Here is a 25,547-nt window from a genome sequence, read left to right on the forward strand (position 1 = left end):
CCCCTTCCCCCTACTCCCCATGTCCCACTCCCCTCTCCCTCCCTCTCCAGTCCAAAGAGCAGTCAGGGTTCCCTGCCCTGTGGGAGGGAGAGGAAAATAAAAAAGTTAAGGAAAGGAAAGGAAATAGGAAATCAACAGACTGAAAGCTGCTCCTCTGAAAATACTAGGCACGTTTCTAGCCAAGCTAAGATAAGGGGGGGGGGGGGAGGGGGGGAGAGAGAGAGAGAGAGAGAGAGAGAGAGAGAGAGATATTACAAAATCACTAAGACCATAAATAAAAAGAAAGACATTGCTGCAGGCTGCAGATCCTACAACGACTAATGGAGAATAGAGGAATGTTATTAACCTTCCGTACGCACATATGTATTTCCAGTCCTAGCTAAAGTAGGATACAATAACTAAATAAAGACACAATCTGCTAAAACTTCAGAGAGCAATGAGAGAATTTGAAGGCCTATATCTATATTCATTGAAGAGCCCAAACTGGGTGCACCAGATGCCAGTGAATTCTACCACACCTTTCAGGAAGAAATAACACCAATTCTACACCATTTCTCCTCTCAGAAAGTAGAAACAGAAAGTCTCATTGTATAGGGCAGCATTTCCCAAATGCCAAAACCAAACCAAGATATTCTAAGAAAATTATAACCCAAAACATCAACTCAAATCCAACAATGCTTAAAAGAAATCATATACAACAGTCAAGTGAGATTTTCCAAGATATGCAAAGGTGATTCAAGATTCAAAAACAATCATTTCAAATCACACCAGCAGGTCAAAGAAGGGAAAAACCACATGATCATATCAAGAGATAAAGAAAAGTCACATGAAAAAGATTTATGTACCCATTCCTGCTAAAATAGACAAGAATCAACTTCATAATGAGCATCTAAAAATGAAATACAGTTAATACCATACTTAAGAGTTACGGGATTAGGAACAAGCCATAGATGCCCCTTCTCATTGCTGCTCTTCAGTGTCAGCCTGCAGGTCCTAGTCAATGAATATGACAACAAAAAAGTAGAGGACAGGCAGAGTGTTGATAATGTAATAAATTGGTCATCTATGTAGAAAATACCAAAATACTAACGAAAGCATAAAATCAGCATGAGTTTTCATTAAGTGGTTACAACAAAGCTGAGGGATACAAGATTAATAAATAAAAAATCAAGCATATTCCTATCAGTAGCAAGTGGGATCTGACATTTAAAACATAATGCAGTTTGCATTAGTGTCACCATAAAATGCAGTATTTAGGTATGAATCTAATAAAGTATGTCAAAACTTTATTTAAGAACAGCAATAAGACTCTAATAAAAATAACAAAGAGTAAATAAAGTAGACTCCTGCCAATTTTAAAGACTGAGGGACTCAATATCACCAATATGTTGAGTTCTTCTAATCTGGTCTGTAGATTGAGTGCAGTCCCAATTAAAATTCCAGCCAACTATTTAAAGAACATCAACAAGTAAATTTAAAGTTTTCATGGAGACACAGAAGAACCTGTAACCAACTTGTAGCTGAAAAAGAGCTCAGTCAGAGAACTGGCGTTAAGTCAACTTCTGGTCTTAATAAATTACAGCAAACAAGACCATTTGATACCAGAAAAAAAATCTATGAATGCAGCAAAATAGAGAACAAAAATTGGCCCATTTAAATTTATTAACCGATCTTTGATAGAGTCATAATGGAATGGAGAAAAGAAATATCTTCCCAATAAATGGAGCTGTGACAACTGGACATCCACACACAAACAAGAAATCTAAACACAAAGCTCACTCTTGTGATAGAATGTAACTAGGAATAGATGGCAGTCCTCAGTGCAACACACAAAACAACCAAGTTCATAGAAGCCAGCATGGGAACCATAGGCCTACATGACTGCATTATGATGATGACTTTGTAGTCAGGGTACCAAAGACACAATCCAAGATCAAAGACAAAGTTGAAGTTTTGAAAGATAAATGTTCATCTTCCAGACTGAAAGACTGCTACTCTGTCAAAAACAGTCAAGAGAAACTGAAAATAAGTTACAGAGTAGAATTATTTGCTAAATACATTTGATAAAGGCATGTTATCCGAAACACAAAGAACTTTAAGTTGACAATAAGAAAACAGACAATACAATTTAAAGTGCCAAAATTATCTGAACAGACAGCACAGAGAGACACAGATGGTAAGCATGTGGAAGGATGAGCAGTACCTTTGTCACTGGGGCATGAGATGGGTACTTCACACCTATTAGAATGGGAAGACTGAGACCATGGCACAAAATACCAGCAAGACATGGCACAGTGTGTAGTAGCATAGCCAATGGGGCAATATGTGGCAGTTAGTCTCCAAAATAAACATTCTCTAATAACACAATTTTGAGTTTTTTTCCCCATACAAACAGAAAACTTAGATATGCACCAAAACCTATGTGTAAATGGTTACAGCAGCTTCACTCAAATTTCCCAAACTGGCCGGGCGGTGGTGTCGCACACCTTTAATCCCAGCACTCGGGAGGCAGAGGCAGGTGGATCTCTGTGAGTTCAAGACCAGCCTGGTCTACAAGAGCTAGTTCCAGGACAAGAACCAAAAGCTACGGAGAAACCCTGTCTCGAAAAATCAAAAAAAAAAAAAAATTCCCAAACTGGGCACCAGTCAAGCTGCCATTGTACCGGTGAACGGGTAATATGTGGTGGATCCAGACAATGGAATACTATTCAACACTAAAAATAACTGAGCTATCAAATCATGACAATACATGGAGGGAACTTCAATATATACCATAATACCGACCAAGTGAAAGAAGCCAGTCTGAGAAGACTGCATACTATTTCTTAATACAAAACATCCTAGAAAAGGGAAACTATGCTAACGAGTGAGTGCTAGGAGCTGCCTGGGAAGGGAGGACGAGTGAGCAGGACAGCAGAGCCAGCCACAGTGGCAGACACACCATTGAACCCCCAGATGGACAAAGGGAACTTTTGTGGACTGAGGAAACTGGGGAGTCCATAATGTTGACACAGGTCCACTGGCTCTAATAGATGGGGCTGTAAGTTAACAGTGGGGGGGGGGCTGCAAGTCTGACAGAAAGACTAAATATGCATGTCCCGTATTACCCACTCAGCTACTGTGAAACGTGCTTATAAGTTTAAGAAAGTACAGTAGAAAATAAATAAAATACATTACCATTTTATCCTGTACAAAGAAATAAATGTAAGCCTGAAATAAACTATGAGAATTAATAAGTATTTTAACAAGATCATTGACTGTGTGGCTAACATAAAATATATTACTATATATTTGAAAAATAGAGAAAATATAAAAGCAATGAGTTTATAAAATATGCAGAACCTTTACATATACATTTAGTAAAATCCCAATAAAATAAATGTCTTAAATTCCAAACAAATGGAAGGATGTTATGCGCAGATTTTGAAAGTCATAATATGTCAAGATATAAGCCCTGCCCAAAACTGATCTAAAGATGCTTATTCAAATCCCAAAAACCTTTTTCTAGAAATTAACAATTATAAAAATTATATTTCCTCTCCCTCCCCCTTTCTCCCCTTCTCTCTTTTCCCCCCTCCCTCTTGTTTTTGAGAAGAATCACACTTTGTAGCCCAAACTTGTCTCAAAGTCCTTGAACTCATGGCAATTTTCCTGCCTCAGCCTCCCAAATGTTGGGACAAGTATGAGTTTAGAGTTACCACACCTGAGTTATCTGTTTTCAGTGTTTTTTACATTAGTTGTTATTTCTTTTCTTCTCCTATTTGGAGATTAATATGATCTCCTTTTATTGGCAGAAAGCTTGCTAAGTTTAGATAAGTGCTATACTTTCCCCTCTAAGCATGATTTTTGCTACCTCTGAAGAATTTTGATAATCTGTATTTCTATTTTTATTTAAAACAATTTTTCATCATTTCTTTTGAAATTTCTTCATTGTCCCAGGAGTATTCAGATTGCTATTGTAGATTACTATCTTAATGCCACTTTGGTCTAAGAGAAATGTACCAATTCTCTTTTTTCAAATTTGCCTGTTGTGTTTTACAGTTTACAGCATGCTCAGATTTTGTGGCTGTTCACTGTGAGTTTAAAGACTATTCTGCTGGGTGGGAGGTAGTCTGTAGGTGCTAATTATGTCCAGATGATTGATGGTGTTAAGGTCACCCTTGTCTTTACTGATTTTATGCCTGTTGGCTCTGTCCACTTTATGACAAAAGGATGTTAAAATCTCCAGCTGTGAGAGTGGATCCATCTATTTCTCCAAGCAAATCTTGCCCAGTGTGTTGGGATGCTCGGTTGCTGGTGTATGCACATCAATGATTGTCATGTCTTGTGGGGTTGCTAGGGACAGTGACCTCCTTAACTCTGATAACATTCTCTGCTCTGAAGTGTCATCAGTCTGAATAGACTACAGATACTCCTGTTTCATCTTCACAGTGTTAGCTTGGCAAAGCTTCTTCTACCTTATTACTTATCTATATATCTGTATATCAACAGTGATTTCTTTTAGATAAAATATAATTGGGCACTCTGGGAGAGGACACTCTACCCCTTAACTTGGTATATTTAGGCCCTTGATTGTGTATGTTTTCCTTATAGTGGAATCCGTATGTACCTATGTGGTGCTGTTGTCTATGCTTTGCCTTTGTTTTTATTCCCAGCTTTGCCTTCTATGCTTTTAATACCTGTTGTGGATCTATTTGAATCATTTTGTAGGGTTGCAAACACAGTAATGGGTTTTAGCATGGATCATCACAATATGTGTCCTTATCCTTCCTTCTCCTGTATTTCTCTGGTCACTCCTTTTGTGGTTTGAGTCTAGAACTTTACATGATTCTAGTTCTTCTTCTCGCTTAGGTTTTCAGCTACAGTTTCTTTAAGAAAACATTTCTTAGTCATTGCCTCGAGTTTGCAGTCTAGATTTACAACAAATCCAAGTCAGTGTTCCAGCAACTGCCTGAGCTCACACACAGAACAAAAACCTTATAACAACCTTTGTCTGTACGTCTTTCTGTCCAACCTTCCTACTGTTGCCATCACACTTTTCACTCAGACACAACCACCGTTAGAAATGGAATATGTGTTGAAGAACGTATGTCTTTTATAAGCATGTGGTTGAACTCACGTTGCTATTGTCTTGAATTAATTGGGTCAATTGTGCCTAAGACCAGTACAGGCATCACTTTTGTTTCCAGTGATCCGCACTGATCTCTTTCCTACTATTGAGACTCTGACCAGCACTATCTGCTTCTTTCTGAAGTGCCACTTTCACTTTTCTTGTAAGGCAGCTTTTGTTTGAGGAAATCTTCCTTTTGCACCTCTTTTTTGAAAGGTAACTTCACAGGGTACAGAGTTCTAAATGATTTTTTTTTTTTTATTTCTTGCTTGCTTGGTGGTATGGTTTGGATGCATTCCTCAGTTTTAGCTTCAGTACAGTGGTGGTGAAGTGGGGTCTTTATCAAGTGATTAGAGCATGTGGCTGCTCCCTTATGGAGAGTTCCCACCATGGGGGTGGGATGACGTGCCAGTTACTTCCTGTTGCTGGGATAAGACAGCATGGCCAAGAGCATCTTCAAGAACGAGTTGTTCAGAAGTGGAAGATCAATATGGTTTTAAAGTACGCTTAATGTGTTAAAAGTTTTAATGGAAAGCCTGATGGTGGTGGCACATGCTTTTAAGCCCAGCAGAGGCAGGCGGATCTCTGTGAGTTCAAGGCCAGCCTAGTCTACAAGAGCTAGTTCCAGGACAGGCTCCTAAGCTACAGAGAAGCCCTGTCTCAAAAAACAAAAACAAGCGAACAAGCAAGCAAACAAAAAAGGTTTAATGGAGAACGTAGACAACCTGCAGAGGTAGACCAGCTACATCAGGAAGAAGACAGAAACTACAAGAATTGAAGACTAAAGATGAAAACAATACAGAACAATGTATTTGGTGGCTCCTTAGCAGACGACATAGGTACTTGGGAGTATCTGAGCTTGAGAGCACATTGGTAGAAACCTTCACAATAGAATAGAAAAGGGGGAAATTAATACTAAGAAACAGAATATCCAAACAGTAATTATTGATAATTTACTGTCAAAGACCAAACCATAGGAAGACGGCATGCAAAAAACACTAAAGCACACATGTGAAAACATAAAAATGGCAAATACCCATGTATCATTCTAGGTGTTCTTTGCATTTCTTGTGAGTTTTTTTTTTGTTTGCCCCTATTGTAAATTGTTGGTTATTGTGAGCCCATCTGTGTTCTGAGTTGTGTTTGTTTTCTCTTGTATTGTGGGTTGTGGTTCTGTGTATCTGTATGTGAATTATGATTCTGTATGTCTGTGTGTATATGAATTGTGGTTCTGTGTGCTGTATCTCTTGCAGTATGAGTTGTGTGTCTCTGTGTGAGTTGTGGTTCTGTGTGTCTGTGTGTGAGTTGTGTGTATGTATGTGAGTTGTGGTTCTGTCTGTCTGTCATTCTCTCTGTGTGTGTTGTGATTCTTCATGCCTGTCTGTGTGTGTGAGTTGTGGTTCTGTGTGTCTGTCTGTGTGTGTGAGTTGTGGTTCTGTGTGTCTGTCTGTGTGTGTGAATTGTGGTTCTTTGTGTCTGTGTGTGAGTGGTAGTTCTGTGTGTCTGACTTCTGCACTTCCCATTCAGGGACAGCAGTTTTTCTTTTCTTTTCTTTTACCTTTTTCTTTCTTTCTTTCTTTCTTTCTTTCTTTCTTTTTTTTACATGATCTTATTTCTCTAAATGATCTAGGCAGAGTTGTTGATTTTTCACTCTCTTGATCTGGATTGGAAGTTGGAAGTTGACTATGTATACTATACTGTGTCTCCTCCCCTCCTTATATCTCTGGCTAAGTAGAATTCCCAGGATAACAGAGAACTGAAGAATAAGTGTAGATATCCATGTTTTGCCTTTAATAATCACACCTGCTAGAAGTCCCTCCTGTTCTTAGATGACAGAATATTTAAGTTACACCATTAGTGGGGATTAAGCATTATAAAGTGCTTTTTCTATACCTAACAGAACGACCAGATGGCTCTTTACCTTTATTACAGTACTGCACAACTACACAGCATCTGAGTCTTTATGGAACTTTACAGTCCTAGAATAAATCCTTCTTGTTCTTTTTTCAGTAGTTATACTTGGCAACATTTTTGTGGGTGTAAATGACTTAAAATGTTCATTCCCATTTTACTTAGTTATTTATAAATTATCTATAAAATATTTATTATGTGTGTTTGTGAGTATGTATGTGTGGGCACATGAGTGCCACAGTGTGTGTGTGTGTGTGTATGCAGGTTAGAAGAGAGCCTGCTGGAGCTGGTTCTCTCCTTTAACTAGGTGGGTTCTCAGGATCAACTCAGGACATTGGGCTTGGTGACAAAGTCCTTTTACTTGTGAGGCATCTTGCAGATTCCTGTTATGGTTTTTTTTTTGTATCTAGATTATAAAGGAGATTCACCTATGAATTATTTTATCATAAACATTTTGATCAGAATTGTTGATCTTATTAGTTGGACAGTATTTGGTTTTTCATGTTCAGGAAGAGTTTGTATGAGATTATTCATATTTCTTCCTTGACTGTTTGGAAAAATTCACCAGTCTGACAATTTGGGCCTGGAGTCACTTCAGTGATCAGTTTTCTATCTTGGCATATGCATTTCCAACAAATTTTGTATTTTACCTACAATTTTCAATTTAAAGTTCTTCATATTAACCATGAATTATTATACTAATCTGTCATCGTCAATGTTTTTTTTTCTATGTTACAATGTCGCTTATAAAAAAATATATTCTACTCTTGGTTTTGGCCACCCAGGAATAACTGGTCCTGGGTTGACCCCCTCTCCAGTACAAGCAGTCAGAGCCTCCTTCAAGTGTCTTCAGAAAGTAGAAGACAGGAAACTGCAGGAATGTCAGCAGTGAAGGGAGAAATGCAAACCAGAAAACAGAAGATTTACATATCCAAGAGCTGAGCAAAGCAGTACTTAGAGAACATAACTGCAAACAAGTGCAGGTTAAGAAAGAATTAAACATAAGACTCCACTGTAGAAACTATCCAAACCAGAGAACAAGAACAAGTAATAGAAACATGGCATGCAATGAATGGACCCAGAGCCAGTGGGGTGGTGGTGAGCCTGAGGAGACACTGACGAAACTTTGAAGAAACACCTATTGACAATTCTAAATGTGTTTAAGAATGTAAACCTCAGCCGGGCGATGGTGGCGCACGCCTTTAATCCCAGCACTCGGGAGGCAGATCTCTGTGAGTTCGAGACCAGCCTGGTCTACAGAGCTAGTTCCTGGACAGGCTCCAAAGCTACAGAGAAACCCTGTTTTGAAAAACCAATAAATAAATAAATAAATAAATAAATAAATAAATAAATAAATAAAATGTAAGCCTCCAGTCCCATGGAGCAGAAACAACAAGTGTCAGATGGTGTTTCTGCTCCATCTCTATGTATTCCTCAGAATTCAGGTTCAAAATAAAGAGAAGACTCGAGGGAAATGAAACAGAAGGCACGCCCACAGTTCAGTTATTGTTGGAAAATCCAGGGAATTAAGAACAAAATATGAATTGCTAGATCGTAATTGATGGTGATAACACGTAGTACATGCAAACTTCTGCATAATTATTCATTTTAAGTGAATTTGGAGCATTTTGTATAAAGTTTAAGTTGTGCTATAAGTAAATCTCTGTAAAAAATTAAAGGATTCAATTTATAAAGAGTAGATTCTCTGGTTTTATGGGAATAGATTAGAAATTGATAACAAAAGCAAAATAAAAATTTCGCAAACAGCAATTAAACCACATATTCTAAATCAGCTATGGATTAGAGGAGAAGTATCATATACAGCTACAAAATATATTTAACTAGATGATAATGGAAAATTACCCTAATGAGAACGTACAGACCAGCTAGGGCAATGCTCGAGAGAAATGCGAAACTTTGTGTACACATAGTAAGTAATAAATATGATTTAAAATTGACGTATACATTTCAGAATAATCTCACCAAACCTTTTGTTTTGTAAGTAAGGCAATCCCAAAACATATTTAAAGCGGCTAAGGACCAAGTACAGCCACGAGCATGCACTCATTCCGTGTGAGCTCAAGGTGTCACAGTGCTAGAAAAGCAAAATCATGCAAAGCCAAAGAACCACCATCAGAACAGGCAGAAACCCAGCAGTGGTCACTCCAGACTCTCAAAGCTCTACCCAGATCAGTTAAGAAGGAAAAAGACGTCATCAAACAAATAATGTTGAAACAACTGGACACACGCATGAAACACAGTTTGTTTTCACTCATAGAACACACAAAACAAATAAACTTCATTCTATATACAAAACTAGAATTATAAAATTTTTATTTCTTTTGTTTTTGAGATTATAATTACATCATTTCCCCTTTCTCTTTCCTACCTCTACACTTTCTCAATTAATCCAAATTGCTCTTTTTAAAATCCAAGGCTTCTTTTCTTTTACTTTGAATTGTGATGCATGTGTGTGTTTTCAGGGCTGACCATTTGGTATTGGTTAACCAGTTGGTGTGCTCTTCCCTAGAGGACTATTTCTTCCACTCGCAGCATTATTTAGGTGCCTTTAATTCTTTGTGTAGGGTTGAGGCCTAATGGCTTTTCCCGTTCACTTTCACATGTCTGTTGTTCTCCTTGTTCAGGTCACAGTTAGGCAGTCATGTTGGTGAGACTTTATGGGGGCAGCGTTTGAGGTTACTAGGAGATACAGCAAATTCCCTGATCCTCTGTCTCTTATCTTTCTGCTGCCTCTTCTGCAATGTTCCCTGAACCTTAGAATGGGAGTTGTTTTGGAGATATATTCACTGGGACTGGGCTTCCGAACTCTAATTTTGATTGGTTGTAGTTTTCTGTAATGATCTCTGTCTGTTGCAAAGAGAAGTTTCTTTGATGAGGGGTGAGTACTGCACTTATCTGTGGGTATAAGGACCAATATTTGTGATATAGGTAGTGATTATACTGGATTAGTAACATGGTGTTGTGGGTTCTCCTCCAAGATCTATGAGTTTACTGTTTCTGGGTGCTGGCTCGGTTCCCAGTACCAGGTATGAGTTCCCTCTTGTTGAGCACGTCTTCAGTCCAATTAGAGAGCTGCTGATTACTGCCAAGATAAGCATGCCACTACTGTACCCTTAGGGTTATTGTGCCATGCTGGTCATTGATGCGGTTCATAGGCATCATAGCTGAATAGTACTGTTGGTTGCTTCCCTCCTTTGGAAGTTTGCACAGAGCTTTCCAGTACCATGAAATCTAATCCTCAAGGAGGGCATACAGGTCAGCAGAACTAGAAAACTTTTACAAGGAAACAGGAGAAAAACCTTTCAGGTCTTAGTGTAGACAACATGTTATAGGACTTAGAAATACTAGTCATAAAGGGAAAAATAATAATATATAAAATCTATAGCTCATCAAAAAGCACTTTATAGTGTAAGTTAGGCACAATGTAAAGAAGGTAAAATAATGATATATATTCTGACAGACTTGATATATGTTTAAATTGTTTCCATGTATATATAATATATGATATTGGTTAATATAAACATGCAGAAACATAAAAACACAAGAAAAAGACCAATAATACAAATGTAAATAAAGCAATTTCTGTAATTACTTGGTGTGAAATAAAAATTATTTTTTAAAATCACATCAAAGAATTTTTAGAGTGTGAAGTTAATCAAATTTGGAGAAATACTGAGTGGTGTTAGAGTAATTTCTTGCCCTTAGACAAGTTAATGATAGGTAAAATAGAGTGAACTTGACCATATGTTAGTCATACAATGGTGAAAACTGATAAATAGTGGTAGTAATAGATACAGGAATTGTAAAGCTCAGAGGTAAATTAAGTGGGAGATTAATGAGATAATAGACGCTTAGTAAGTTTATTTTCCATCTAGAAAAAGAGAGTTGATATTTGGAGTGGTCAGTCAGTATAGGCAATCAAAAATAGTAGGTGGCGTGTGTGTTTTTCCTAAGAAGAGGGAGACATTTTGGTCAGGAGGACGTATGAGAGGATGGTTGAGAAAGCACCAGGCATGCAGAAGGGAGTGAGACAATTTTTGAGGACTCACCTAAACATGGCAAAACCAAGAATTACAGATAAGAGGCATCAACTAGGGCCGATAATGAAGGGACATGAAACCCACTGGATAGTATAACCTCCTATTACATTGTTCTTTCATGGGTTGCCAGTACATAATAAAATAGACCTAACGGGATGCCATTGATTAAAGGTTATATTACATTTTAACTTGATAACAGTTCAGCACGAAGTTGTTTGTATGATATTTAGAAACTGGAAGTCTGTTGAGCTCCGATGTGCCTTTTTTTCACTCTGTTGTTATATGTTGTTTCACTTATATATATATATGGCGGGATGAGACAGGAACTCATTCTCTTTTCAGTCTGAAGATTTCATAGAGGTAAGAGTTGGCTAGTGGTTGATTGCTTCTTTGATCTTTCAGCTTGGACCCCATTATCTGTCTCTGGGTTTTTCTTAGTCGTGCTATAAGGTCCTGTCTGTGTTGTCCACAAAAATCTCAGGTTCAAACATTTTAGTTTATGACCTGAGAATGAGAATGGCTTTCAATAGTCCCAGCAGAACATTCTGATGGGTCAAATTCTTTGTGCGGTCAGGAGGACCAATGGAAAGCAGAAAATGTAGGTCTGCGGTTGGCAGCTACAAGACAGCAGGAGCATTCCGAGTGCTGGAGAGATCGCTCAGTAGGTGAGGACCTCAGCTTGATTCTCAGAACCAAATGGGAAATCATGCAGAGCATGGCATAAATATTGGGGAGGCAGAGGCAAGAGGACCCTTGGGACTCGATGGCCAACCACTCTAAAAGAATTGTGAGCTCTTAAATTCAGTGAGAGACCCTGCTTAAAAATATATAGAGGTCAACTGAGGAACATATCTGTCTCCCTTTGGCTTCTATATGTAACCCCCATACACAGGGATACACATATACCCAGAATCACAGAATTAAAAAACCTTTCTCAAAAGAAGAACTAGAGGGTTTGGGGATATAACTCAGTTGGTAGCGTGCTTGGCTAGCAGGTACAAAGCTGTGGATTGGGTCCCTAGCACTTTATATACAGCTGGAGGATCATTCTGGACTACATAGGGAGTTCTAGGCTGGGCATACTGGGATATACAGATCTTGTCTAAAACAAGCAAATAAACAAATGGACACACAAAATAATTTATAGCCATAATCTTATATTGTTTCTTAAAATGAGTTATATGTGAATCTGACATAGTAAAACAGGTAATTGATGAATATAAACAACAGGAGCAGCAGTAACGGGAAAATGTCATTGATAAGATAGATTTTAGTAAATATGGGTATGTACAGTTTCTAACAGACATTTCTATTATGGTAAATCTGGAGCATCTGAGGGTCTCATGTGCAAGGGTTAACAGTAGAGAAACAAGGCCCAAGGCTGCACATGTATGTGGTTCTCACTCAGGAAAGCAAAACCTGTCTTGGAAGAAATGACCTGTTGAGTTCAAGGCCTTTTTTTTTTTTAAATGAACTTTGCACTGAGTGTTTATGGATGGTATTCAAGAAAGGAAAGCTTTTAGTTCAATCCATATGAAGCACTGTGGAAAAAGTCAAGTGGAGGGTCCAAAAGACTAGCCAAGCACCATGTGTCCTAAGACAAGGCTGCTGGACACTTCTGCTTTGTCCTGGCATGTCCTGTATTGTTTTCACCCCTGTCCAAAGGGCTCGTGTTACTGTCCACCTCCGAAGCAACTATTAGTAAGTCCATGGCTGACTACTGCATTGTACAGGCCATAAAACTGATGTTTGAACAGTGATTTAAATAGTATTCAGTAAAGCAAGCACTGACATGTGCCCGAGCTGTCACCATCTCAAGTCAACAATGCCAGCGGCTTCCTCATCTTTACTCCATTTTTCCTCATTTCCAAAATGAGCGCTCTATCTCCAGTGCCAGACTGTAAGCTAGGATTTACCATGAGTGTGTTGGCACCGGAGTGGTTATGCTTTGATGAACAGATGAGAGGAACTGGGTTGCTAATGATTCTTGTGTTCATATTTTAGGTTCTAGCTGTCTTGGTGAGCAGATGAGAGAGATGCCTTCTGCCTGCTCATATAGAACAGTGTGACTTTATTGAATGTATGCTTAGTGCCAGTTGTCAGGGTAGCCTAAAGAAAGGTCCGGTGGATAAAAATAGTAACTGGAGAAAAGATTGCCCCTGACATGAAAATGCCTGCATGTGAGTCTGGCAGGTTTTAGATGTGGGGCCTGTTTCCTTCTGAACATCCTAGCAGCATTTCCAACACCTCAGTTGTTTCCCCTACGCGCCCCCGCCCGCAAACACACCCCACACTCACAGCACATTGTTCAGTAGAGTGTCTGTGGAATTAGCATATTTCCTGGAAGGACTATATCTGATTTAATGACCAAATCATTTTAAGGCAGCACAACAGAATTTTACAGGAATGAAATCTCTCCCTTCACACCGATCATGCATGTTTTACTTGAGCATTGAGTCATTAGCATGTTTATAATGGTTCTAATTTAGCACAACATTTTCTGAATTTTATCCTTGAGTCATTTACAAATTGTTCTTATTGAGTAAACAAAGGGAACAGATTGCATTTTATACTTAGCAATTTATCTGAAAGAAGAGGGGAGGGTTAATTGTTTTAAAGTTTTGGTCTGTTTGGGGAAGTGAGCCTGCTTTCTCATTGCTAGGCATAAATGCCTTACTTCTCATCTTTTTGGATAGAGGGTATGCTGTGGAGGAGGAAAATGAAGAATTAGGAGCAGGACAAGATTGGCCACTCCCACGGGGGAGTGTGGAGCACAAGGGGGCTGGCACGAGATTATCTGAAACAGTTGGTGCATTCCTTAATGATCAAGTGCTTGAGAAGCCCAGTTCTTCCTGGCAGAGCATCTGTGTTGATGTTTAGACCGCTGCCCTGCTGTATGGGAAAGGCATGCTTTCTCTCGCTACTTGCCTAAAAATAGGATGGGGTATAGCATTGTATGAGATATTTTAAGATAGCAGAAACATTTAAGAGGTTAAAGGTTTGGCTCTTGGATCAGAAAAGCTCAGTGATACAGTGCGCACTGTTCTTTCCACACTGGATTTTCTGTGGAGTTGGTTGGAGATCTGCACACTGGGCTAGGGAAGTTATTTCTAGGTTTGTTTGGTTCAGTCTGAAAAACACACTCTGTGGGCTTTTCTGCCAGCTCCCGGCATGAAGAGCTTGCTTGAAAACATACTCTATTTATACCCCTTGTTCTTATTTGGAAAGTCAGTTGTTTCATTGTGTGTGTGTGTGTGTGTGTGTGTGTAGGGACAGTCATCATAGAGCATTGCTTTGTATGTTATAGTGATTTCAAAATAAAACTGGCACATTTTAGTGTCTAATTATTTTTAGTGAGCTTAGAGGGTTTTAATTAAAATTTAAGAGTGCTCTTCAAGCTCTCCAAGCTCCAATTTTATCCCACTGTATTGTGGCGCTCTTGCCACTGTGAAAAAAAAGTACAGTAACTGATAACAGCATCTGTATGTCCCCAACGAAAATGCAAGCATTTTGGCTGGAAACTAAAGTCATGAGCTCTTCAGATCAATTATCAGTGGTTGTGAATGCAGAGCAAGTGATTGCATCTGAAACTTCTGATTCCATGGTAAAATAAAGGGATGCCTTTACTATTGTCTTAAGCATCACTAGAGCAAGAAGAAATGTGTACATAGGGACTGAAGCATTTGATTCTTCACCAAATATTCGAAAGATTTTTGTGTCATGTTTGTGATATTTTTGCCCTCTGACTTCCAATATGACACAGAAGTGAAAGGAATAATAAATGTTTACTCACAGATAAACTGTTTCAAAATATTCCAAAGCATTCCCATTATTCTATCTTTTTCCTTTGCTTTAATTATGATTTATTTATACGTCTTGACACAGAAGATAAACCTTTATCATTGTTAGAACTCCTGAAGTCATACACACACACACACACACACACACACACACACACACACACACACTCCATATGTATAGTAACTGAAAATGATTCCAAAATATCAGTCTACAGATTAGGAGATAATCCCACTTTGAGCATTTATTTCTTATTCCATTTGTTATGAGCCAATGCATTAGCACACCATGGCAAATCACATTCCTTACTTAGCCTAAAGTCTCAGTTTCTAAGAAGCAGAACCATGTTTGGCAATCTGTGTATGGCACATTGTAAATACAATCATTCTTGAAACATATCTTTCTTTTGATAGAAAAAATTTAAAGTAAGTTTTCTGAAAGATAAATTGTTAAATTTCAAACAATAAACAAGCAAAAACCCCATCCTCACCCCTCAAACCACAGCCTACCCAAAACTATATCCCCGAGTACTAGTCTAGAGGTGTGGAATCTTTATGCCTTTGCTTCAGATAGAGACTAGTTAGAATCAAATTCCCACTATCTGGAAAACAATAGGCAAAATAACCCGAAGCCCTGTGTTTTACTGAGTAGGTGTTGGTTGATGTTATTAAACTCTCTCATGGTAGGAGGGGTGAACTCTGGCCTCAGATGGCATGCTACACAAATTTGGGGCACTGTAATCTTTAATGTGTCTATATTGTAGGGATACTACAATGTGTACTGTAGTATTGTGATCCTTTCTCCTCATCTTGAGACTCATTTGGTTCTGTAGTTCAGATAGTTTAGTCACAGAAGTTTGAACCATAAACTTAGATATTAAAATTTATTTGAGTTTCTTTGAGTGGAAAGTTATTTTCCAATTAATAAAATAAAACATATTTGTTCTGTGACAGAACTGTAAACTATTCTGGGGACATTTGCTTTTTTTTTTAATCCCATTAGAATCACTGTGACTATTGTATGTTCTTTTTGTGTATGTAGGACTCATTTATATAGTGTTCCCTTTGTCTGTTATCTCTTTTCCTTCACCCTTTTCTACTGAAGCAGGATCTGGTGTAGCTGGATTTCAGCATTAACAAGAAAGGATGTTTTAGTAGAATGTCAAATGCTCCAGCCTGGGAATGAGTAGCTTGTGTGAAGCTGATTGAGTTTATGCTGCAGCATATATCCTTGTTGTCCATAGAGCTATGTTTGTCTCTCATGGAGCATCAGCATTCTTTCCTTGGCCTCTGGGGTATTTCAAATCTATTTATAGAAAGTAGAGACAAGCTTTACATTTAGTGTGCATATGTCCACTTGACTTGACTTTGTAGCCATCCTTGATGTATTGGGTTAACTTAACCAAACGTTTTGGACTCCTGCATCTGTGCTGATGGTTATCAGTACAGTGCAATGGTAGAACATACAAGAATGGGTAAAAATATAGCAAGCCTAGTAGAGTATAAAATTTAAGACCTTTTACTGATCTTTCTCATCTGTTATTTAATGTTATCATCGTCTTGCTTCGAAATCCCAAACTGATTGGAGAAACCAAAATGTCTGGCAGGCATTCCTTTGAAGATTTGAAGCCTTGTTAATCCTATAAACTCAGTTTTAATACTGGAAAAAATATAGGTATCGAACAGACTACATACCTCATTTATGACTGTGAAATGGAGAGAAGTCAGGGAAGAGGCGGATGGCATTTACTTAATGGAATGTCTATGTAGAAAGGACGTGGGGTTCTGTGACAATATCAGTCCTTTAATGACACTAGGATCTGGATTCCATCCTATTTCTAATTGATTGCTCTTGTCACGAACAAATGTTAATTGTTTTCAGCAAGACTTTCTAATCATGTGGTCTTCTCATCTCTTAAGTAAGGATCCCTGCTTTTCCCAAAGCTTATCTAGCCTCTAAAGCCCTTTAGAGCCATCATGACCTAACTGTCAATCTGAAAAATTCAAGGCTGATTTGGAAGCTAGAGGGGGAAAAAAACAAAAGAGAAAATACTCAAGAGATAGGTGCTGATATGGGGGAGAAAAAGTATTTGGAACTGGAGAAATCATTTTAAATATAATTTAAAAAGAAAATTATCAGAATCTTGACACTTGGAATGCTAAAGTTTAATGGGAGTTTTCAAACCTGCCTGCATTCTCTGGAAACATGGCCTATTTTGCTAAGAGTCGGATCTGGAAAAGTACATGTAGGCAGTTGTAAGCAGGAGGCCTGCTTGTAAATCCATCTGAATCCAGAGAAGAAAACAGTGCATGTAGGAAAAAGAGATCATTATTAGGGCATTCTAATGTTTATATTTCTGTAATCTTATGAGTCTTTATGAAAACAGATGTAATTGCTCCCTGTAGTCTAGAACAGTATTCTAACACACCCTAGAGCAGATGCTATTTAAACAGGTGTTTTCTTTAATGAACACGTGTGTCATTTCTATATAAAAGTTTTAGTAGTTTTCACTATGAGGGGACAAAAAGCATCTTGATTTTATTTACTTGTCTATTTTTTAGTTTTGCAGAAGTTGGATTTCTTTTTTAAGGACTACGTGGTTACAGGTTAATTGGCCTCTTCTTCCTTAATGATTTACCATTGTCCCTTGTACAGCATATAAATTTTGCTTACACTTTTAAAATATAACCTGAGCTAAAAGAAATATCATATAAATTTAAACCTGTAGGGGAAAGCCTTTGTACTGTCTTATCAGTCTGATAAATGATAAACATTGATTAAATATCTTTAGATTGATGCAGATAAGCATAGGTTACAAGCACTGTCACCCTGGGGTAATAGTTTACCTCAGTCATGGTGTTTTATGATTAGAGTAATGGTAGAATTAAAATACAGCAACAGAAACAGCTTTTGTTTGTTTCCCACCGAGCCAGTTGCTCCATTGTCTCGCTCTCTGGGTCTGTAGTATACATCTTTAATACTTACCTTTGTATTTTAATAGATTCCTCCTGCATGGAAAAACTACTTTCAAAAGATTGGAAGGAAAAAATGGAAAGACTAAATACGAGTGACCTTCTTGGAGAAATCAAAGGTAAAATATAAGAAGTATCAAATGTGCAGATATTACTTCACGTACCCCATACAGCTGCCGGCCTTTGTGCCATGACCCTAAACTCTGACTTCTAAACTAGGTTATCCATGGAAGAGTAGGGGTGACACCCTCCTGGATGTCTTTGCTCTTAGGTGTACACTATGGACCTTTGCCCTCCCTGACATCAGTGTACAGACTGCCTTGTGAATTTACTTGACAGACATGATAGAGGGAAAGTCTCGTCAGAGAATGCAGTGTGGCTTAGAGATACCTGGCTTTTCTCTTAGACTCATAATAGTAGCTAAATTTACAGATTATAGTTATTTGTGGAATTTCTCTTGCTGGAAAGAGGCTATGTATACAATCCAACAAAAGCAGATGGAATATACCCTACATTGCATTTTATGACTGACTTCTAAGACCTGTTTATCTTGGTTCCCATCCAGCCTCTCATTATGCCTGAATTTTGGCCAAAGCACTGGCGTTTTCTACGTTTTGTCCTCCATGTCTCTGCGGAGGTGATAAGAGCACTTACCTATATGCTCCTTGGAAGAGTCGGCACAAGTGAAGGTCTCACCACTGTAGTGCCTGGCACTCAGCAGAGCACTGGGAGCACAGTACAGTGATGGTCACTGTTGATGTGCCCATAGATTGAGGATTGAGTCACAGCAAAGAGAGTGCTGGAATTGAGCACTTCCTGCACTTTGACTCCAAGAATATCTTTGTCTTTTAATTTATTTATTGTTGTGGTTCTGGGAACTGAACTAGGCAGGCATGAGGCAAGGTGCTAGGAAGTCCTATAGCTTCACTTCTGCCTGTATGTAATCCTTTTGAAATATTAGGAGATGAAGGAGTACCGTGTATTTCAGCATTGCATCACCTGTGCGTGAAGAAGTCTGTGCTTCTGGCCTAACCCAGCTCTTCTGTGGACTCAGGAAAAAGTGTCACATTCTTACACTTCCATGTCGTGAGAGGAAGCCAGGCCACCTATTAATGCTGTCAGTCATCTCACAGATTTCTACACTCAGTTTACAGGAACACTTCAGAGACTCAGTCACACTAGTTCTCTGGATTTAGCAAACAAATTTGGGTTGTTTAGCTCTGTTAAGACAAGCATTTGGTAGTAGATATCTCACGAAAACGTTATTTTTAATTTATCACAGAAATCTGGTAGATCTCTGTCCCTTTGAACTCCAATAAAGATAACAGTTGTCCTTCCACAATGAATAATTAACAACTCATTCCATTAACTAACAGAGTGTCGGAATCAAGTGAAAACGGAATATTATTTTGAATTTTACTGCTTCTGTTTTGTACTCATAAAGGCCATTTGCTAATTTGGAAAAAAAAAGGAATCTCAACATAACTGATGGGTAGAAAGAAAAGGCATTAGTGACATATTCTCCATCCAGCTGCAATAACACGGGCTGTGTGACTTCACACGTCATTTTGTGTTTTCTCCTCTTCCCAGAGTCATTGGTTTTATAACAGTGAGGACAGAAATGGCTTATGCAAAGGCAAGCGTTTGCCAACATGAGTGATGGGGGTCTTGCTTTCTCCTAGCAGCATGGAAGCTAACACTTTATTATCTCTGTGATGAAAAACTCTGGCTTTTATACACTTCAGGGAGTGTTTCCCCATACCTTTCACTCTTATTTATATTTAATTCTAATTATGAGTTTAAAAAGCCAAAAAATAACAAAAGTTTCGGGTGCTCAAAATTTTTAATTCTCAAAAGTGAACCACGCAGACCCACGCCTTTCCATTTTGTTTCTCTGGAGGTCCTGTAGTTGTTTGAGCTTCCAATGGTGAGCTATTTTGAATTTTATAGACATAAATGTTAATATTATTACTGAATTTTCCATTTAATGTGTTCTACAATTTTTCTTTTTATAAATTTTAGCATTTTGCACCACAAATATTACCTACATCATATATTAACTTAGACATTAAAAATTGTAGCTAAAGCGGTAATTTGAATACTTTAACTGTTGCTGGGAAAACACACTTCTTTCCTTGGTTCTGTGTGTGACTTGGCCAGCTGCGGTTTGTACATATTTATTTGTAAAAAACAGAAAAAAGCACACAATAAAACAAAAGCATTCTTGAATTCTGCCTAAATCCTGTGGCACAAGATTTCTGTTTCAGCTTTCATCTGTCTATTCCCTAAGTTTTGTATACAGTTAGTACATCCCCTATGAGCTGCTACTTCTCAGTATAGGTTTCATTTGGATAGACAATCTTTAAAAATCATTTTTGGCAAATACGTGGCACAAAATGAAGCTTCCCTGAGTCAACCAAGCCTTTTGTTCAACACCGAGTTTCTCATTTCCTCCTAAAGGGCTTGTCCAGAGTGTGAGGGCTGTCAGAACTTGAGAACTCTGGGGTGTATTTCATAGCATCACACCATGGTGCACACATGCCTGTCTTCCCCTTTGCATGCGTGACTGTTGCAGTTGGTTTGTGCCGGCTTCTCCCACTCTTGAGATTAGATACGATTTTGCCATATTTTCTTTCAATTAGTTCTGTGTAGAAGCATTTAACTTTTTCTTCCCTCCTGACTATATTTTGATGTGTTATGTCAACTAGAGTTATAGTTGTTTTAAGCAGTTATAAAATAACATTATACACTCTGACTGAATGTTCAGACCCCTCTTGACTGGGAATAGGATTTCTCCTTACACTTAATTATACATTTGGAACCATTTATATAAACTTTTACCAGTACTTCAATAATTGTTGATATAGTATATTTCATATTTATCATAACTTTTATCCAACATATTTTCAATTTTTACTAATGTTTTTCTTGGGTGGTTTTATATCAGTGTGATAATTAACATTGCAAAATGTCTTAAAATTACTTTTATATAAAACTATTGGGTGAGCAGATGTATTTATAAAATTGCATATTTTTATTGAGCACAATTTATTCAATTCTTTTTTGAAGATTCTTTATATTTGTGTGTGTTGCCTGCAAGTATGTGCATGCAGTGCCCACTGTGTCTAGAAGAGGGCATTAAATTCCCCTAGAACTGAAGTTACAGGCAGTTGTGAACCACCATGAAGGTACTGGGAACAGAACCCAGACGACTACTATAATGCTACCTCTCAATCTCCCAAATCAATTCTTATGTCCCTCATGAAAGTTTTGGCTTTAATTCTGCACATTTCCTTTTGTTTTATCCATATTTGAGATATTTCTGTTCCTGTAGTTAGAGATTATACTAAGTTTTACAGATTAATTTTACTGGCTCACTCCTTAATTTCCCTTTTGGGGGCTCACTAGGCCTAATCATGTTGCAGCTGACAAGAATGACTCCCTGTCTCCTCATCACCTTGCATCACCCTGCATCACCCTGCCTAGATTGCTAAGAACAGTACTGAGCAATACAGTCAGTAGCAGGGATTTTGGCGTAGTTTTTAATTTATAGTGTTGGTTTTAGTATTTTAAACTTTGTATTAAAATAACCTAATTTATTTTTTAAATACCATCTCATGTAGCTCAGGCTGGCCTTGAATTTATAATAGCCAAGGATGACCTTGCCTCCCCTGCCTCTAGCTTCCTTGTGCTGATATGACAGACATGCCCCACCATGTCCTGCAGGATGTATGTCTCATAAATTGTGTTAATTTGTGACTTTTTTATTTGTAGTATATAGCATATATGTAATAGAATATATGACATACATATACACATATTATATAATATATTACTTCCAGAGTTCAAAGTAGAATTGGCCTTTTCTTTCCTTTCTAGATAATGTAAAATATCAAATAGATTATATATTTTTTCTTTCTTGAAATTTGAATAATATATTCAGAAAAACACCAGAGCTTCATACTTTTTTAGGTGTCAGTTTTGTCATAAAGTATATTTTTTTTAAAAAAATCATATAGTTTTTGAGATTTTCAAATGTATTAACATGGATTTAATATACAGCATCTGCTATTTCAGGTCTCCTGCATGTTTTCTGTTATATATCTGAATTTCACTTTTGCAAATTTATTTTTCCTCTTGCCTTTCACTTTCCCCTGGCAGTAGGTTTTCTACTACTTCACCTCTCGCTTAAAGGGGCGATGTTAGGGCTTGTGTGTTGGTCCCACTCCTTTCCAGCACACCAGTCACATCATCTTGCTTTTAGAATTTTTGTCATTTTATGAATGTTTGATAATTACATGATTTGCTAACTAATCTCTCTTTAAATATTTTTCTGTAAGTTTTAAAGTCATACAGTATAGCTGAGTGTGGTGGCACATGCTTTTAATCCCAGCACTCAGGAGGCAGAGGCAGACAGATCTCTGTGAGTTCGAGCCTGGTCTATAGGGTGAGTTCCAGGACAAACTCCAAAGCTACAGAGAAACAAACAAGTCATACAGTGCAACAAAGTTACTGAAAGGAGGGAATAGCCACCATCAATCCTGGTGGGATAATTGAGAAATCATAGAATGGATAAAAGATTATTGAAAAATGAGCCTTCAATCCAGAGAGCTTAATAGTTCTATACAACTAAGAAACTGTAATTTCTTTTAAAGATTTCACTTTAAAACTTGCTTCATGTAATACTATCCAAATGAAGCACCACAAGGCTGCTAAAATCAGGGGATAGTGAATAGTGCTCAAACTACAGCTGAAATCAGAGAGACACTGAGTTAGTATGAGTTGCCATTGAGTCTGTGTTGACTAGTTGTTGTTGTTTCTTTAGTAGTTCATTTTATTATTTTTAGTTAAGTGTATGTATGTGCTTGTGTGGCTATATGCACAGGAATGAAGGTCCCTGAGGAACCTAGAGGGGTTAGATCAAATTGAATTGGAGTTATAGGTGTTTGGGAGCTGTTATGCATGGATGCTGGGAACCACACTTGAGTCCTCTGGAAGAGCAGCAAGTGTTAAAACCACTGAGTCATCATCTCTCCAGCCACTGCTTTTATTGTTTATATTTAAGGAAGATAACAGTATGTTTCTATTACACATAGATTGTGGTTGGGTGGTTTGCAGTCAAGCCAATTGATAAGAACATTACCTCAAAGAGTTCTGTTTTTCTCAGTACGGTAAGAACGTCTGAAATACTCCCCAAGCACCCTTTAAATATGCCAGGAGGAGACTTCACAGCATTGTGCACTGCCACATTTCTGCAGGCCACCTACTTTCCAATAACCACAATACTTGGGACTAAAATGGGGTAACGTGCATGAGTTTAAGAGCAGCAGTCTCATGAGAAAAGCCCCAAACATTTATTGTGACAGGAAGGAGGGATCAGCCTCACACATACTATCTGACTTGAAGTTGTGTTGGGTAGGAGAAAAAAATTCTGTTTTGTGCTGTTTTAGGGAGTTGGGATAACAGGGAGCTTGTTCTTAAAACACAAAACAACATTTGAAGAAGTTGTGGCATTTGATATTGATATAGTTGGAGTGTGTGTGTGTGTTAACTTAGGGTGTCTGAAACATGAGGTTTCCATCCCGTGTCAACAGGGAATATGAGATTCTTTATTGCTCACACAATAGAAGTGTAAAAGTACCTAAAATTGTGAGTGCTGACTCACACCTTTAACTCTGGAGGCTGAGGCAGGCATGGCAGTGCAAACCTTTAATTCCAGCACTTGGGAGCAGAGACAGGTAGCTCTTTAGGTGTTAAAGACCACCATGGTCTATTTAGTGAAATCCAGGATAGTCAGGATTGCATGAGACCCTCTCTTAAAAAAAAAAAAACAGAGCAAGAGTCCAGATATGATGGTTTTCTCCTTTAATCCTAGCACTAGGGAGGCAGTAGATTTAGCCTAGCCTAGACTACACACGTTCCCAGGCCCGCCAGGGCTACACAAGGAGACTATCTCAAAATCAACCAAAGAGAAAATAACAAAAGTTCTAAAATATTTAATGTTTATGATAGTTGACTCTGACAACTGAGTAAAGCAGAACAGAAAACAAGCCATTCAGAGTGATGCAGGAAGTTGTAGAGTGGGGGCTCCAGAAGTCTCTGCCTGATGTGGTAGAGTGTCTTTAAGTTCTCTGAGGTCTTACCACTGTCAGAGGGAAAACTGGACCAGGCCCCTGTCTCCCCGTGGCATGCACTGGCTCTGTGCGTACCTTTGATTTTGACATGTAACATGACAACATGGCCTCACTATACAAACCTTACTGCCATCTCTGCTTAAATGACTGAAAGAAGGGTGGAGACTTGTGATGAGAAGACAGTACAAGACAGAGTGTGGTCAAGTTTGAGTTGTGCCAAGTTTGGGAGGATTCCAGGATAGCCATGGTTTGACACATTTCTGAATGCAGTGGTGACCCCGAGCCATGCCTACAGCATATGGATCTGCGTCCTATTGCTGTGCAGAGGCTCACCCTATTCAGTTTGTAGGAAAGGTTTTAAGCCAGTCTCCCTGCTTCCCAATCTTCCCCTGGATATGGTGGCTGGCATCTCGTGCTTCATGTGAAGGCACTTTGGGAACTGTGCCAGGGAAACAGTTGTTTGTGTTAGCACGGACTGAACTGTGCTGTGTTTGTCAAACACCCAGATGACAAGAGACACCAAAAGATGATGCGTGATGAAGGAAATAAGGAAATAGTGTTAATTATGAGTAAATGTTTCACTACATACATTTAGGTATAAGGTAAAAGCATACAAGGTAGGTATGGCCACCTATAGCTTAGAAAGATGAAGTAGTTTTTTTTTTCTGATGGAAAAATGACTGAAAATATATTTTCAGTGGCATTTCTGTAAATGGTTCCAGTGTTTTTCAAAGCTATTACTGAAGTACAATCATGTATTCACTTCTGTGTCTGAGGGATTTGACTTTAGCCAGCTTCAGTTCTCAACATTCATGCTGAAGAGCAGAGATGCTGCCCTGTTCTTTTGTCAGGGCTGCTTTTAAAAGACTTAAAGTTAGAAACTATATGCCACATATAATGCAAACTACAACAACTGTGCTTGTAGCAACAACTGAAGTGAAAACATAAAGGTAATCTGGGTATGGGGTCAGGACTGTAATCCTAGAACTCACAAGGCTGAGGCAGGAGGATTGTGGGTTTGAGGTGAGCCTGGACTACACAGTAAGACTGTTCCCCAAACCAGAGAGACCACATAAGTAAAGTACAGCAGGGACCACAAAGGAACTTCATTCCAACAGACCTGTGAAGTACTTCTGAGGGCCTGGATTCATTTCCATTTTGATGCCAACAAGAACCCTCCATGGAAGGACAGGTATGCAGAGTTGTGGTTTAATTTCAGGACACAATGGGTCTTAAAGGTCAAACAGGGTGGGGTGTTCTAGAAGTAGCTTAGGCAGGGTCAGAATGGATCTTCCAGTTCCCACAGAATCAGTATTCAGCATCACAGTCGCTGACTGACCTGTCTAGTGCCTCCTGTTTTGTTTAGTCTCTTTTGGACCTAAACTACACTAGAGTGCGTGGGTACTTGCTCCCTACCTTGGCCTCTTCTGTTTTGTTTTGTTTCCATAATCCTCTGTTCTAGGACTAATGCTGCCCACCGTTTTCTGCTATAAGCAATCATAGGATTCGCTTGGCTGGGCAGGAACTACTACTGTATACTTTGCATATTTATTTATAAATG

General features: G+C 38.4%; 1 protein-coding gene across 5 annotated transcripts in view; it reads left to right on the forward strand.

The window, feature by feature from the left end:
- The window catches only part of Sox6 (SRY-box transcription factor 6), a 560,562-nt gene that overhangs the window by 319,423 nt on the left and 215,592 nt on the right, over positions 1 to 25,547 (forward strand). For all 5 annotated transcript variants that reach the window (XM_041666382.1, XM_041666383.1, XM_041666385.1 and 2 more), the window contains one exon: positions 17,882 to 17,971. In XM_041666382.1, the coding sequence (XP_041522316.1) occupies positions 17,882 to 17,971 (90 nt within the window). The remainder of the gene's footprint in view (positions 1 to 17,881; positions 17,972 to 25,547) is intronic.

This window comes from Microtus oregoni, unplaced genomic scaffold, assembly GCF_018167655.1.
Source record: "Microtus oregoni isolate MIOR12 unplaced genomic scaffold, Mior012 000016F_ref0000370, whole genome shotgun sequence".
NCBI lineage: Eukaryota > Metazoa > Chordata > Mammalia > Rodentia > Cricetidae > Microtus > Microtus oregoni.